This window comes from Eubalaena glacialis, chromosome 12, assembly GCF_028564815.1.
Source record: "Eubalaena glacialis isolate mEubGla1 chromosome 12, mEubGla1.1.hap2.+ XY, whole genome shotgun sequence".
NCBI lineage: Eukaryota > Metazoa > Chordata > Mammalia > Artiodactyla > Balaenidae > Eubalaena > Eubalaena glacialis.
This window is the reverse complement of record NC_083727.1, coordinates 36,797,127-36,814,713: the sequence shown is the minus strand read 5'-3', so window position 1 is coordinate 36,814,713 and position 17,587 is coordinate 36,797,127. Positions and strand designations below refer to the sequence as shown.

The 17,587-nt window shown below is 42.2% G+C and overlaps 1 protein-coding gene across 4 annotated transcripts in view; it reads left to right on the top strand.

Moving 5' to 3' along the window:
• Positions 1-17,587, top strand: part of NCOA7 (nuclear receptor coactivator 7) — a 156,037-nt gene that overhangs the window by 122,915 nt on the left and 15,535 nt on the right. For all 4 annotated transcript variants that reach the window (XM_061207653.1, XM_061207654.1, XM_061207655.1 and 1 more), the window contains one exon: positions 16,362-16,509. In XM_061207653.1, the coding sequence (XP_061063636.1) occupies positions 16,362-16,509 (148 nt within the window). The remainder of the gene's footprint in view (positions 1-16,361; positions 16,510-17,587) is intronic.

Here is a 17,587-nt window from a genome sequence, read left to right as displayed (position 1 = left end):
AAAATATCCTTTCTCTGATACTCGATGTCTTAACTTAGTTCAGGCTGGTTCTAGCATTGGCTCATTATTAGAATGAACTTTTATGTGCTACAGTGGTTATCTGACCAAAATCAGGCAAACAAACAAAAAACCACATAATATTCCATCTTCTGAAGATCCAGGTACCTTATTTTATATGACTATTACTGTGAACACAGCACTTTATACGTAAACTATAATTTCCGCTTCTCTAGTTACTCCCCTTAAAATCTATTTTTTTTAAAATATTTATTTATTTATTTATTTATTTGGCTGCATCAGATCTTAGTTGCGGCACACGGGATCTTCGTTGCGGTGTGCGGGCTTCTCTCTAGTTGTGGTGCATGGGCTCAGTAGTTGTGACACGTGGGCTTAGTTGCTCCATGGCTTGTGGGATCTTAGTTCCCTGACCAGGGATTGAATCCGCGTCGTCTGCATTGGAAAGCGGATTCTTAACCACTGGACCACCAGGGAAGTCCCCCCTTAAAATCTATTTTGTACCTTGTGGCCACATCTTCTAAAAAGATATTTTGATCTTGTCACATTGCCCCCAAAATATCTTAAGCCTTCAGGATTCAAGTCTAAACCCCTTGTTCGTTTTTAAAAGCTCTTTGCAGACTGACCTACCTTTCTAGCTTTTTCTTGATCTGCCTGAATCTGGGGTTTTACTGAAATTAGTCATTTTGTGGGCTTTTCTCAGTAAGTCTAGGACCTTTCTAGCTTGGCACCTCTAAAAATACTATATTCTCGAATTCAGGTGGTTCCCTTCTTTTCTCTGTGTAAATCCTTGTTTCCCCAAACAATACACCCTGCAGTGATCCCTCCCTAGACTGACAGTTACAGCCCTTTCCCAGCCTGCACTTGACAGGGGAACAACCCTCAGGTACTGAGGCACTGGGGAGAGGAAGTGAAGTCCGGCGCCTTTTCCCCTCACAGGAGTGGTCATGCCCAGTTTCTAGATTCAGGCGTGTTGGGGACTGAAGCCTGTGGCGGAGTGTATTCTGTTTCACAGATATGAAAATATATGGCATTGACAAAGAATTTATGGCTTAGATCAATGGGTGCCAAACTTAGCTTTGTAATAAAGTCGTCTAGAAGCCTTTAAACATACAAAGTACCCAGGTCCTTCCCTGAGCATCCTGCTGCTTTGGATTGGTGAATCTGCGAGGCATTCTCGCTTTTGTGATAAACAAATGGGCGTTACTTTGTTCTTATTTGACTTTAACGTTTTGCAGCATTTGACTTCATTGACCATCCCTCATTTCTTTCACACCTTCTTTCCTTCTATCATCCCTTCCTAGTTTGTTTCTTCATTAAATGTTACCCTTTAAATGACTCTTTCTCTTCCTCATTGTATATACAATTGCCTGCACCTAATTCTTTTTATTATGTGCCAATCATTTCCAGCTATCTTTAGTCTAGAACTTTCTACTGAGCCCCAAACACATATATACCTAGTAACCTTCAATATTTGGATCATCCATGGATCAAACAAACTCAAAACAGATCATGCCCTAAACTGGGCTTCTTATTTCCATTTTTTTTAAGAAAAATTTTGTTCATTTTCCTTAGGATTTCGGTCTTACCCGCGGCACACGGGATCTTAGTTCCCCGACCTGGGATCGAACCTGCGCCCCCTGCAGTGGAAGCGCGAGGTCTTAACCAGGGAAGTCCCCTTATTTCCATCCTTGTCCCTGCCACTGTCCCCCTAACTCCTGCTTCCTGTTTTCTCCATCACAGTAACTGGTACAACCAGCCTTTCAGTCCCCAAAGCCAGAATATGGGCATAATCTTGCTTCTCAGTCATCTCCCCACATTGCTCAGTCACCACATCCAGCTTATTCTATCCATTTAACATCTCTAGGATCTCTTGCTCCCATTATGACCCTTCTGTGTTTCAGTGTTAAGAAACATGAATCAGACTTATTAGCTGCTTGCTTGGGTGCCCACACCCCTACCCACCCCACTGAAGTGCACAAATTAGTTCAAATATCATCTCTAAGAACTTCCCCTGTCTGGTTTAGATGCCGCTCCCCTATACTTTCACCTCTATCATGACACTTACTACACTCTTCTACAAATGTGGACTACTTGTGGCTTTTTCCTACTGGACTTTAGCCTTCTGAGGGCAGGGACCAAGTCTTATGACACTGTGTCCTAGAAACAGCATAAGGTCTAGAATATAATATATTCCTAAATGTTAGTTGGATGGGTGCATGAATAAATTAGCCTGTAGTCTAATAGATAAAAATGCTTAAATAACATCACTTATAATTAAAATAATGCATAGACTTTATACAGTATTTAGAAGAATATAAAAAAGCAAAAAGAAAACAAAGTGTTTATAATTTTGTTACACAAAGATAACTACAATTTATCTTTATTTTTGTAGCCTTTCAGCCTTTTTCTATGCATGGATGAATGTAATAATAGTGTATATATATACAATTGTGTATGTATAGATATACACACACTCTTTTGTAAACTGCTTTTACTTAAGAGTATCCTTCTCTGCCATTAAATATTCTATCTGCATGCATTTAGTGAGCATGCATTACTTTTGTTAACGAGAAGTAAAATCATTAAAACAATTGATTCTCCTATTAAACTCACTTTACAATGGGAAGATAGCCAAGTCCTAAGGACCCTCATGAAGACTAAGCAAAATGCTCTTAACATTTTCCTTAGAGAAAAAAGGGTGAATTAAAGGAATCACAGACTGACCTAGTTTTCTACCATGAAATCGTTAACCATAGTTAATGCTAGATTTTCTGATCAAAAGTTATCTTTTAATGGGATCAGAGCTAAATTGAAATCTTTAATAACTGTCTGTGACAAGAAGACCATAGTGCTGAATAATCTTTAAAGTACTATAGTTTCTAGAACAACTTAGGCCGTACTTAACCAAACTAGGTATATTTCTGAATACAAACCTGGTGATTTTTATGTCATACTGTAGTCTTATAATGATGTTTTAAGGTGAGAATGTCACTAATAAAGACAAAATTCAAAAAGGTCTCCAAAATAATTCCTTAAAGGAATTATCTTTCTCTCTTTGTGTTTAACACAAGTTCTAAGTTTGAGGAAACTACTGAACAAATATAAGTGATAGGATTATTAGTTACTTATATAAATATTCTCACTTCTTTTTTTTTTAACACTTTAAAATGGTTTGAAGTGATCTTTCTTCCTCTCATTCTTTTCCTGGTCATTTTACCTTTGTTTCACTGACTTAAAGTTCTAGAAATTCATCATCGTTTTCCAGAAGGACCTTGTTAGGCAGCCACCCATCAGTAACTTCACTAACCAGCTTTGGCAAATGCCTTGAGTTAATCAGTGACTCTATAGTCAGACCTAAGCACATGAAAAAATAACCCCCTTTTTAAGCGAGTGCTCTACTGTCGTGGCTGTGCTTTCTGGTGGAGGAGTGAGTGCCAGCGCTCTGGAGAGTAGCTTGTCGCCTGTTTCCACTGCAGGATAATTAGTCCCTGCCAATGGGTGCTGCACATAGCGTTTGGGAGTAAGTATGCAGAAACAGTGATTATTGCAACCTAAATATTTGCAGGGGCCAGATGGAAGGATGGAGGGAGGGAAGCTCAGGGGCCAGTGTTAACTACCTGCTCTGGGAATCAGCTGCTCAGTAACTCACGACCTCCAACCTAATGCTATTATGTGGGAACGTGAGCCTGGTGTTGCTACATCGTCCCAGCTTTTTCAAAAGAAATTGAATTATGGATTATGTGTGTCAAATCTCCCCAATTTTACGGTGTTAGCCACTGTTTAAGAAAAAAAAATGGTGAGCAGTCTAAAAAGCACCCATCTGCTGCTGAATCCAAGCCACAGGCTGCCAACTGAAGGCCTCCAGCATTGATATTAACATAAACTTTTGGGTTTTACTTATTTTTTTAAATATTTATTTATTTGGCTGTGCCGGGTCTTAGTTGCAGCACGCGGGATCTTTGTTGCTGCATGCAGGATCTTTAGTTGAGGCATGCGGGATCTAGTTCCCTGACCAGGGATCGAACCCGGGCCCTCTGCATTGAGAGTGCAGAGTCTTAACAACTGGGCCACCAGGGAAGTCCCAGTTTTTACTTATTTTTGAGTGATCCTTTTTGTAACTATAACTTTTGTTTTGATAGTGATTCTCAAAAGATTCCTATTATTTTTGGTGAACTAGAACAAAGAAGCTTATTTAGTTGGTGCTTTTTAAATAATGTTTTCCTTTCATAGACACACAAAGAATCTTTAAGAATGGGCATTACATCAGGGCATTACTAACTGTTGATTTCATCTGGAGTTGTAGAATATTGGCTCCAGAAGGGGCCTTACAAGCAAGTAAAATAACCCCTTTCTTTTTTTTTATTTTGGCCACGCCACATGGCATGCGGGATCTTAGTTCCCCAACCAGGGATCGAACATGCACCCGCTGCAGTGGAAGCACGGAGTCTTAACCACTGGACTGACAGGGAAGTCCCTAAAATGACCCCTTTCATATAAGGACCTTAGGTCAGGCCATTGAGGGTGGGTTTTAAAAGGTGATAGTTTTCTAGTAACGACCTCTGTGGTCAAGAGTGCTTTGCCTTATTGGGTTTCTGTGGCTGTATTCAGAATGGAGGAGCCTGGGAAGGTTTTAGGCCAAAGTGCCTTGAAATATCTTTAATTTACAATCAATACAAGTGAACAGTGGGACTGCATACGTATATAGTTCAGTATTCTCTAGGTCACATTCTTTCTCTCTTCTTCCCTTTCCTTATCTTATTTCCTATTCTCTGTGCCATAATGTACTCTGAAGTATATTTTTAATGAAATAGTTATTAAGTTATTTAGTGGTTCCTGCTTATAGTTTTGAAATCAAGTGGGTGATTTAGGGGTTATATCTTGCTGTGTATTGCCCCAATTTCTTTTCTTACCGGTCAGGTGACCTTTGATAAGACAAGAGTGCCTAACTGCTTCTGGGTCATTTTGGTCAGGTTTGTTGGTTTATGTGGTAGCAGGATTTTAGAGAATCACACGGAAGGGACTTTCTAAAAGGTCTGTTCGAAAGTAGAATGAACTTATACATTTAATGCTCCAGATACCTATATGAGGAGCTAGGTTTTCTTATCTTCATTTTAGAAGCTCAGGGAGATTAAGGACCTTTCTCTAAGCTTCCAGCTGATAACAAGTGGCACCAACTTGGGAGGTCAGGTCTTTAACTTAGAAATGTGTGCTTTTTGTACTTTACCTCACAATTATGTTAAAAAAAAAAAAAAGGGAAAAAAGCAACAGTAAATAAAATCCCACCATAACTAGTAGTCTTGTTTGATAGCATAGATTATAATCATACCTAAAGCCCATACACCTAATCGATGAATAGTTAGAATAATGTTTTGTTCCAAGCATCAACTCAGATTTGTCATCAGTTTTTATATCCCTCAACCCTACAGCTTTGTCAGTGATGGGCTTTTATGAAATAGTAAAACCAGGACAGAGGGACTGACCATAAAGGAAATGGTGAAGCATATTGGTAGGGACCACGAACTGACCTGAGGTTAATACCAGGTCCATCCCTAACATACTGTGTGGCCTTGGGCAAGTTAGTTAATCTGTGTAAGCATCTGTTTCTTCCACCATTAAATAGGACAGATAATTACAGTGGCTACCTCCTGAGGTTATCATGAGAAACAAATAAGCTTGTCCATGCACTAAATGAAAGTTAGTTGTTACTGCTGCTGTTGCTTCCTTTGCTATAATTGGCAGTGCTTTGTTGCCTCTAAGGTAAGCCTGCTGCCTTCTGAGGACCTTTATCACTTACCTTCAAAGAATTTCTTCTTCAGAGATGACAACTTTATCTGCTAAATGGGGATTTGTAGCTTGAATATGGTGTCTCCTTTGGGGTGAATCTCTGAAGGAGCCTTGAGGCTTATGAAGAAATCTGATTAAGCCCAAATTTGTAGTTAGACAGAAAACCTGAACAAAGCTTGAGTGCTGGGTTTTGGTATTACCAGTTGCTGGATGGGTGGGGATTATTTTTGTGCCTGGAGGAGTGTGGATGGCAACCTTCTCCCCATCTCCACTGCCTCGCCTGGGCTCTGGTCTTGATCATCTCATGGCTGGATCACCGTTGTCGCCTTCTCCACAGAGCCTTTGTTTCTAGTCGGTCCTCTCTCTTCCTGACCTTCCCTACTTGGCTCCACAGCAATCTTTCTAAACTAAAGATCTGGCCAGGGTTCTTCCCTGCTGGAGCCCTGGGTGTTGCCTAGTAGTACTTCTCAAGCTTTGGTCATTCACTTCCTTTCCAAGTATCCCCATATCTGCGAACCATCTGTACTACTGTTTACTTAATAGTTGTCTTCAAAGGATTTAGATCAGGACTTCCCTGGTGGCGCAGTGGTTGAGAATCTGCCTGCTAATGCAGGGGACGCGGGTTCGAGCCCTGGTCTGGGAAGATCCCACATGCCGCGGAGCAACTGGGCCCGTGAGCCACAATTGCTGAGCCTGCGCGTCTGGAGCCTGTGCCCCGCAACGGGAGGGGCCGCGATAGTGAGAGGCCCGCGCACCGCGATGAAGAGTGGCCCCCGCCTGCCGCAACTAGAGAAAGCCCTCGCACGAAACGAAGACCCAACACAGCTAAAAATAAATAAATAAATAAATAAATAAATAGAGTAGCTATTAATTAAAAAAAAAAAAAACAAAGGATTTAGATCAAATCATTTTTTTTTTTTTACTTAGGCTTTTCCTGATCAGTAATATCTGTGAAATCTGAAGTATATAATATGCTAGTTGCATTTCCTCCTAATACTCTTTAGATAAATACGTAACTATGAAAATGGGTTCCTCTGTGTATCCCCTGAAGTCAGTGGAGCTGCCCCTGCTACACTTCGGTAAACAGTGGCCTCAGGATAAGGTCAAAGCATTTTATCTCATGCCCAGGACTTTCTGTGACCCAGTGACCCGGCCCCTCTGGCTCTTTTTTTTTTTTTCCTTTCCTGCCATTCCATTAGCAAAGAGTAAAACTTGCTCTTTCATTCTACCTGTCAGGAATTCTTCCCCTGCCTGATGAGTTTCTATTCAACATGGACATCCCAGCTCAGATGCCCACTGGGTGTGTTGTTGGAACTGTGTTAGGAATTTTTGTTTATTTCTCTCAACCTGCTCGCTCTAGAGCAGGGCCTGGATCACTCTGGGCAGGCACTGCATCTCAGCAGCTTTTCCCTATCACAGAATCCTCTGTCAGAAGCCACCAGTGACATGATTGCATTGCCCCTCTTTCCCTCTGCCATGTCCAGTTTGACCTCCTTCCGGCATCACCCTGCCCTTAAGATGCCAGGTCTTTTTGCACATGTCCCCTCCAGTAGAATGCCACTTCTCTTCCTCCTGTAACTGGCTCTTTCTCCTCCTTCAGAACTCAGCTTGGGGGCTTCCCTGGTGGTGCAGTGGTTAAGAATCCACCTGCCAATGCAGGGACATGGGTTCGATCCTTGGGCCAGGAAGATCCCACATACCGTGGAGCAACTAACCCCATGTGCCACAACTACTGAGCCTGTGCTCTAGAGCCCAAGAGCCACAACTACTGAGCCCACATGCCACAACTACTGAGCCCGCATGCCACAACTACTGAAGCCCTCGTGCCTAGAGCCCACACACCGCAACAAAGAGTAGCCCCCGGTCAGCGCAACTAGAGAAAGCGCCCGCGCAGGAACAAAGACCCAACGCAGCCAAAAACAAACAAACAAACAAACAAACTCATCTTGCCCTTGGCCCCTGGGAAGCCGTCCCTGACCCCAGTGTGAAATGATTCTCCACTGGGCTTACCTTTGTCATCACTCTTCTTAAAATAATAATAATAATAAAAATTATTATATATTATAATAATAATTATGTATATTATAATAATAATTAGAATGGATGTTGGAGCAGAGATACAAGAGCATATGGCTGGAGCAAAGAGCACATTTGGGAGATTGGCCTAAGGAGTTTGAAATTATCCTAAAACCTACAGGGAGATGTTGGAAGGATTTTACACAGCTGGGTAAAGTGATCAGATTTGCATTTTATCAGCTCACTTCTACTTCCCTGCCACTTCCTCTTGGCTTCCTTCCAGGACCACTTCTACTGCTTCTTCCTTAAGTACTAGCTTTTTCCAGGACCTAGTACCTGACCTGTGAGTTCCGTGCTCACACATGTTACTGCAGTTATTGCTTCATGACCACATAGTAGCTAGCATGGTGGTATTACTGGTAATCGTGTTGGCTTGGCCAGAGGCCGTAGATAGTGTCCTGAGGTAACTGAGGCCAGAAGCTCAGTGACTCATGGAGACCACAAGGTGAGTCACTGAGTTTCAAAAAAGCCATCAACAGGTTTTCAGAGATCAAGAGAAATGATAACTGAGATACTGTTGAGAACTCACAATAGGTCGAGTTTGAGGAAATCAGCTTCACTAAAGTAGTGAAGGAGGGAAGAAGATTTAAAAACCCTGCCTCCTTCCAGACAGTATCTGAGGCAGGTTTAAGAAAGGGCATATACTAAAAGGTTAATAAAATCAGGAATGAAAAGGAGTTGGAAAAAAATGCATAACCCAGATGTTAACAGTACAATCTGAAGGGAAGATGAGGTATAGGAAGGAGGCTTTAGGGAGAAACAAAATCTTGAGGCTTATTTTTTAAGGAAGTGCAAGTAAGTTTGTGGATTAAGGTGAAGGAAATAAAGGGATGGAGGAGTGGGGTGGGAATAATGGAGGGAATCCACTAAGGAGCGGGACTGTTGAAAGTTCAGAGAGGAGGGTTAAAACGGGAGAGTAGTTCCTTCTTCTGAAGAGAAAGGTCATTAAGAGGCAAGCAGAGCGGAGTGCATTTCTAGAATGGTACAACGGAGAGTCCTCTGTTCAGGGAGGGTGGGTGGGTAGGAGAGCGGGGGTGAGAGCTTGAGAAAGTAGAGGCCTGGAATAGCTGCTGTGCGAAGCAGTGAAGGAAGAGAGCTAGAGGGGAGTAGAGAATCCCACGAGGGAGGGTTTCTCCTGGCCAGTGTTAGGTGCCCTTGACTTGTAGTGGATCCATTAAGCGCCAATAAGCAAACTCAGTAACATGCATCATCCCAAGAGAGCAGTTAGAAAGATGATGTTTGTTTCTGTGGGCAGGCATTTGGAAGGACAAGTGCAATGGAAGGATCAAAGCCGTGTGCCTCTAGGGGGCGGCGGTGCAGGTGAGGTGGAAAGACTGGCCTGGAGGTGTGTGAATCCAGGAGGGGCTAATGCTGGGGAAGGAGGAGGGCTGAGGGTCAAGGTGAGAGTGGAACTGGTATAGTCAGGAGGAAGGAGTGGGCGAGGTGAACCCAGAGGGACTAGGAGGGGAATTTTCAGAACTTTAGGCCTGTTTCCAGAGGGCAGGGTTCAGTTCTGGGAACTAACCACCAGGAAAATCCAGTTAAGTTAGCCAAAAAGAGCCATTCCAAGCATTAGGTTAGATAAACTTAAATAAACTTAGTGCCACTCTAATCTAGAAGGAGAAAACATGAAGTCACATCCTCTTCTCTTTGGTCTCCAGGGGCCTAAGAATTAAGCAATAAGATTGGCTCCAAGTGAACTTTAATTTTCTCTTGTGGAACAGGCCATTTTAATTGTTCACTACCGCTTTTCCCTCAGAGGCATAGCGTGAGGGCCCTCTCTACATGAGAGAATGAGGAGATTTTATGTGGGACGCTGTAGTTGAGGGAAACTGGGGTGTGCCAGTGCCCTGGATGTCTGAGAGGAGAGACACGAGCACTTCCCATCAGGTTGCCCCATAGCAGAACATACTTCGGAGGTTTGCCATCTCACCTGAGGCTTCTCGAGGCTGGGGCGACTTCGTTGGCTGCAGAGATAAAGCCCACCACCTGAGGGAGGTGGGAGGTTGTCCAGGGCTGCTGCCCTGCCTGTTGCAGCCAGTGGAGAACCATTGCCAGGAGCGTGGCTGAGGCGAGGCGGCTGCCCCGCGATGTTCCCCAAGCGCGGAGCGCAGTGCTGGCAGTGATGGGCGCCTGTGCGTGCAACGTGGACGAGCAGGAATGGGGCGTGGGCCGCACGTGACCTAAGGGCCACTCAGGGCATCTCACACTTACTTGAGCTTCGTTAATAAAACCCAAAGCCAAGGAAGTAGTTGACCTATAGTATGAGACCTCTGTCTGTGGACAGGTACAAAAATGTACTACCCCCCTTAGGGTTCAGCATTCACAAAAGAAGAGGCAGTCAGCTTAGACTGGCTGGAACATTTCCAGAGATGGGCTGTTTGGGCACATTAATCTTCTGAGCCTCAGTTTCCTTATCTTTAAACTGGGCATAGTAACACTTGCCTCTTAGAGCTGTTGTGTAATGTGAGGTCCTCAAGGCAGGGAATCAGGTCTTTTCTTTTCAGGTAGCTGACATATTTCATCAGCATTGCTTAAAACAGAAGGTTGCTTCTCTGTTTAACATTAAAATTGTTATGACTTTGACCCTCTTTTCTGTGGTTTTTTGAGAATGCCTTTTCCCTCCTTTCTAGATATTTCCTTTTGTGGTAAGTTCAACAAGCCCAGTGCTGGCCCTGGCTGCTCTTGACCTTGCTGCAAAATAGGCCACTCACTCTGGCAACAGACGATCCCAGAGGCCTGATTCACCACTCACTGGAAATCCAGCAGTCCCAAGAGAAGAGATTTGGAATAATCCTCTCTTACTTGGTCATCCCAGATTCTTGCCCTGGGTTGACATATTTCTTCTAGAGAGAAAGGCACAGGGCAGGCAAGAATACTTTGTGCCAAAACTCACCTTCCCCCAGCCCCTCACTTGTTACAGCTCCTGGGAACTCACACATATGTGTATGACATATGTAGCCATCTCCTTCCATAGTATGCCCACTGTTTTCCCAGCAGCACACCATGCCCACATTCACCTGCTCCTAAGATAACCATGGCATTCATGTGGATCCCAGGTCATGAGTCTAGACCAGGCCATTCCCCCCACCCCCTTGAATAGTTTCTCGTCAAGACGGATGGGGTGGAAGAAGGGGTATTATCCTTTCCTAAGGTCTTACCTCTATTAGGACCACGTTAATTCATCAGAGATGCTCTGATAATCTTGAACTTTGAAAGAGAGGTATTAGGCACACAATTCCTCCTTCTTAGGACATCCTCCTTCTTATACAGATCTTCTCTCTCACCCACCTTCCATCCCATCCACCCGCCCAGTGGGTTGGAGGAACGAGTTGTCTTCCTCAGGCAGGGAATGTTCAATTATAACTTCCTCCAGAATAATAAGTCCTACTCACCTTTCATCTACATAATAAAAAGGATTGCTCAGATGGTTTCCCCAAGCAACTTAATGCCTTCGTCACCAAAAAGGGAAGTGACTGGCAATTGCTAAGATTGGATCTCACCTTAAAATCTTTATTGACCTGCAGTTTTCACAGTTTATATTTTCTTATAATATCTAAGAAGAAATGAAATCTTAACTTCAAATCTGTGCCTCATCCCTCATTTCCTTGCAGTCTTACACAGGGGTATATGTCAGCATGAGCTTTCAGCATTTCTTGGGATGCTTTTTCAGTGTTTATGCTTGTACAATGACTTCTCCTTTGAGAGTAAAATGTTAGAGGATAAACGAGCAGTGCTTCATGGAAAGTAGGTTCAAAAAGTGATAAAAATGTGTCTTGTGTCGTAACCAGGAAGTTAAGTGGGAAACAGTTCAGAAATCAATGTGGGATAAGGGGAGGACTTTGTAGTGTGGTTCAAAGAACCCTAATTGCCACCTCCGGAGATCTAGTCCTGGCTGTGATGCTGATAGTAGACTTCAGAGCCCCCATCTAAGGGGGCTTACATCTAAGGAGAGTTAGTTGGATTAAATGATATCCTGTATCTCCACCAACCCTAATATTCCAGAAGGTAGTTCCTCAAGGTCAGGGTCACTGGCACATAGTGGGTACACAGGGAGTATTATTGAAGGAAGTGATGCGCTGCAGCCAGGGACAACCAGGAACACACCTGAAATTGAATGTGTTGGGTTGACTTGTTGCAACGAGGGAGAATGCACTGCATGGGACCGAGGGCCATCTCAGTAAGAGGGTGCTTGAAAGGGGTCGCAGGATGTAGGTTTATGTTAGGTGATTCGAGGGATAACTTAAAAAAGTGGGACTTTGCTCTAGATTGGAAGCTGTCAGGAAGCAAAAGTCATTCTGTGATTGAATATATTATAAATCCTATGTAGAAGGAGGAAAAACTAGAGAGGCTAGTGCCATAATTGGTAAAGAAGCACAGTCATTTATATTAGCCAGATTAGAGAGATGTTTGGTCATTTTTGTGGTTGGACAATGTTTGTGTTTAGATATCAGACCCCAGTGGTCTCGTTTCTGTCATGATTCGTCATGGTGATAGAGTGGCTTTGCCGGACGTTGATGTTTTGTGAAGTTGTTAATGTTCAACGGGAGAATACCAGGGCCTAGCTGTGAGTGCCAGGCCAGTTTCTCCCAACACTGGGGCCAGGCCGATAGGAGCAGGCTAGCTCCCACGTATCAGGGACTGCTTTCCTCTTTCTCACAAATAAGCTAGCCAACAAATATTTAGGAAGCCATTTTATTTAATGTGGATAAGCATGTAATAAATGTGTCCTTTTCCAAAAGTTAAAGTGAAGCATATTTGGTTCTCAACTTTCTTCTAAAATACAGTTAGGATGGACTAAATTTTAGGTGTTAGAAAACTAAAAGAGTTAGAATTATATATATATATATTTTTTTTTAATTTATTTATTTTATTTATTTATTTTTGGCTGTGTTGGGTCCTCGTTGCTGCACGTGGGCTTTCTCTAGTTGCGGCGAGCGGGGGCTACTCTTCGTTGCGGTGTGTGTGCTTCTCATTGCGGTGGCTTCTCTTGTTGCAGAGCGTGGGCTCTAGGCGCGCGGGCTTCAGTAGTTGGGGTGCGCGGGCTTAGTTGCTCTGCAGCACGTGGGATCTTCCCGGACCAGGGCTCGAACCTGTGTCCTCTGCATTGGCAGGCGGATTCTTAACCACTGTGCCACCAGGGAAGCACTAGAATTATATATTTATCAAACCTTTCTGGAGTCATGATTTTTTCTAAGTTAACTTTTAATAGGAAATGTCATACTACATGTTAATAATAGTTCAGAGATTCAAAAGAGTATACATATTGCTGGTAGGAGGGCAAAAAATGATTCCATCCCTAAAAAGGGCAACATGGTATTATATATAGAAAGCATAAGTGAATTGCTCCTTTGATAACACAGTCCCACTTCTGGGAATATGTCCTACAGCTCTACCTGTACACGTGCAAAAATGACATACCAAGTTACTCATCATAGCATTGTTTATAAAAGCACAGTCTTGGAAACAACCCAAGTGTCCAGCTGGAGAGGACGGTTACATAAACTATGATAAATCCACACAGTAAGGTACTGTGTAGCTATGAAAGAAAGAATGAGGAAGCCATCTCTATACTGTTGTGGAAGGATATCCAGGCTATATTGTTTAGTGAAAAAAGCTAGATAGAGAATAGTACTATCTTTTGTAGAAATGAAAGACAAAGAGAATCTATATTCATATTTATTTCTATCTACAAAAATAACACTACAAGAACACACAAGGAAATAATAAAGTGGTCAACTATAGGGGAAAAAGGTGGACCCAGAATGTGATGGACAGGGATATGAGTGAGATGGAAACTTCTCATTATTTGCCTTTTGAAATATAATTTTAATTCTCAAATTATAAAATGTACTACCTAGTCCAAAAATTTAAATAATTTATGGAAAGATATCTATATATCTATATCTATATATCTATATATCTATATAGATATATAGATATAAAATGTAATATGTCTTTCTTCTACCTCATTCCATTCCCCAGAGATAACCATTTTGATCAGTTTCTTATATAGCTTTTCAGAGTAGTCCATTGTATTAGTCAAGGATCTCAAGAGAAACGGAACCGAGAGGATGTGTGTGTGTGTGTGTGTGTGTGTGTGTATAAAATATATGAAAACTGGTAATTCTATATTATGGAAGAAAAGGCATAATTAATATAAAAAGGAAAAAACAGCTTAGAAATACATTTGATAGTGGTTAATGTTACATTATATAAAGGCTCCCACATATTGAAAAGAAAAACATTGACTCCACAATCACAAGGAGCCAATTCATGAAAGCAGCCCGGAAGAAAACTTTTAAAAAATGTTCAACCCACTACCACTCAAAGAAATGCAAAGTGAGTCGGGTAAAACTTAAAATATATATTAAATTCATTTAGAAAAAGAAGGATAAGCAGGATTGTTATGAGACTTAGATGCAAACTGCAATGCTCGTGTCAGAGTAAACTAGTCAGCCTTTCAAGAGCAGTTTGGCAGGATGAATCACAAGTTATAAAATCATGCCCTTTGGCCTAATAATCCCTTTTCTGGGAACTAATCTTGAGGAAATAATTCAAAAGGTGGCAAAAGGCATAGATCATGAGGATGTTCATCGTAACGTAGTTTGTATAATCAAAGAAATGGAAAAAACCTAAATATCCCAAAGCCATAGGAATTTGGGTAATTATGGTTTATTACTTTCATGAAATGTAGGCATTAAAGTCAGTACAAGGGGCTTCCCTGGTGGCACAGTGGTTAAGAATCCACCTGCCAATGCAGGGGACACGGGTTTGAGCCCTGGTCTGGGAAGATCCCACATGCCGTGGAGCAACTAAGCTCGTGCACCACAACTACTGAGCCTGCACTCTAGAGCCCGCGAGCCACAACTACTGAGCCTGCGTGCCACAACTACTGAAGCCCGTACTCCTGGAGCCCATGCTCCGCAACAAAAGCCACTGCAGTGAGATGCCCGCGCACTGCAACGAAGAGTAGCCCATGCTTGCTGCAACTAGAGAAAGCCTGCACGCAGCAACGAAGACCCAACTCAGCCATAAATAAATAAATAAATTTTTTAAAAAGTCAGTACAAGGACTAGCAACATGACAAATATGCATTATTTTATGTTACATATAACAAACAATTATGTCTTAGCCCTGATAACAATGGAAAGAAAACTGTGTACATGTGCTCAAGAACAGATAGGACTATAGAAACCTAAACACAGTTTGACCGATGGGAATATTAGAATTATAGTGACATTTCTTTTTTGTTTTAATTAATATTTGTCTTAGTTTGTTCAGGTTGCTATAACAGAATACCATAGACAGGGTGGCTTATAAAGAAGAGGTTTATTCTTGACGGTTCTAGAGGCTGGGAAGTCCAGGATCAAGGTGCTGGCAGATTCGGTGTCTTGTGAGGGCTCACTCTGGTTCATAGACGGCTGTCTTTTCCCTGTGTTCTCACATGGCACAGGGGGCTAGCCAGCTCTGTGGGGTCTCTTTTAATCCCAATCATGCCTCATAACCTAAGCACCTCTGAAAGGTCCTACATCCAAATACCATCACACTGGGGATTAGATTTCAACATGCAAATTTTAGGGGCACACAAACATTCAATCTATAGCAATTGTGTTATAATATTTTTACAATTATAACTTTAAAAAACTTAGCAATAAGTTAGCATTGTCCCAGACAGTAGCCTCAAATTGAAATTACCAGTTTGTAATTAGAAAAGACTTTAAGAATCATTTGATCCTATCTATCTTCCACTCCCCCACTGTGATGGTTGAGGTGTAGAATCTAAGGTCAGAGAGTTTTGACTGTTCTACATGGGCAGGGGGTGGGGGGATATTGTAGGTGCTGGGACCAAAAGCCCCACCCTCTGCTCAGGAACTAGCCACCTTTCTATTGATCGAGTCTGGAGAGATGCTTCAGATGTTAAATATGTATAAGAGAACAGAGCTCTTGGAAGCAAACTGCATTCCGATATCAATAAAATTGTCTCTCTCTAATGTTAAAATAACAGCTAATACTATCCCTGATATTTTCTAGTTATTAAAGATATTTTATTAAAATTATGATATAATAATGCTTCAATCTACATAAGACCCATTGGAATATTGCTTATCTTTGTTCCCATCTAAAGCTTCAGATTAATTTTTTCCCCATGAATACAGGTGTCCAATAAATGAAGACCCAATGAGGAAAAAACATTTGGTGTAAATATTTCATTGTTTTTTACGTTTATGTCCCATTTCTTGATCTTTCCCTCAGATTCAAAGACATTTTTTCAGTGTCTGTGGACTTTAGCTTCCATTTATTGACTTATTTTCAAAGTTTGGAATGCATTAGCAGAGATTATCTTCAACATGGGAGATTTCCCAATTAGCAAAATGGATTTGCCAAGCAGGAAAAAGATAGCTGTACATGCCCAAGTTCCTACTGGTGCCTGCCAGGAAAGTAGATTTGGTGTTAACCCCTGTGATGAACATGTTTTTCAGGGTGGATCACTTGTACACATTCTTTGTTCAGTGGTCTCCTGACGTCTATGGGAAAGATGCCAAAGAGCAAGGCTTTGTGGTGGTGGAAAAAGAAGAACTGAATATGATTGACAACTTCTTCAGTGAGCCGACCACCAAGAGCTGGGAGGTGAGACTCAAGAGAGGGCTAGACTGTCCCTTAAAGTCCAGTCCACAAACAAAATGTTCTTGTGTCCAAATTCCAATAACTTCTTGGCTGGCAAGAAGTCAGATTTCCTGTGTCTCTTTGAAATCACATGGGGAAAAAACCTTATTCCTCTGTTTGAAGCTAGTTATGTGTGTCAGAAAGACCTCATCTCCACCCCTACAACCCAGTAATTTCACTTCTCTTTTTTGAAACTGCTGCAGGGTCCCCATTACGTACAGGATGAAAGTCAAGCTTCTTAATTTGGCCTAAAAAACTGTTCATAACTTTTTTGAGCACTTACCACACCCTTCTCATGTTAGGGGCACGGTGGATGAGATAAGTAGAATTTAGCATCAAGGAGTATAGATAAATCATTACAATATAGTGAGATAATTACCATTGTAGGTGAAGTGCCACGTGCTATGGGAGCATGTACCCAGGCACCTGAATGGAGCTAGGGGATCAGGGAAAGCGACCCAGAAGGAGTAATCTGAGCTGAGATCAGAAGTGGGAGGACAGGCAGTTGGGGTGAAAGTGGGACATGGAACACAGAACATGTTCTGGCCAGAGAGAAAAGTCTGTGTAGAGGAATGACCCAGGGGAGAAACAGAGAGTGTGGGGCATTTGATGAACTAATAAGAGTTCAGTGTAGCTGGATCATAGAGTGCAAAGCTGAGGGAGTGGCAAGAAACGAAGCTGGAGATAATGAAATGGCAGATCATGAAGGACCTATGAACTATTTGTCATAGGTTTGGTTTGGTTATTTTCCTAAGGGCAGTAGGAAGGCAGCAGTTTGAGCTGTCTTCAAACAGCTTCAACCAGTAGGAGCTGCTTGGAGCCTGGAGAAATAAATACAGATACACATTTTGGAGAGCTTGCTCTTGCTGGCAGATGTTCACGGAGTTGGACAACCCTTGAGGCTTGAAGACCCATTAGGAGTCTCTTTTAGTAATCAATGTTGAGAGATAACAATTGCTGAAAGAGTGGCAGTGCAGATAGAGGAAATTGAGTGCTTTTGAAAGATAGTTAGAAGGAGGAAAACAGGGTTTTGTGAGTAATT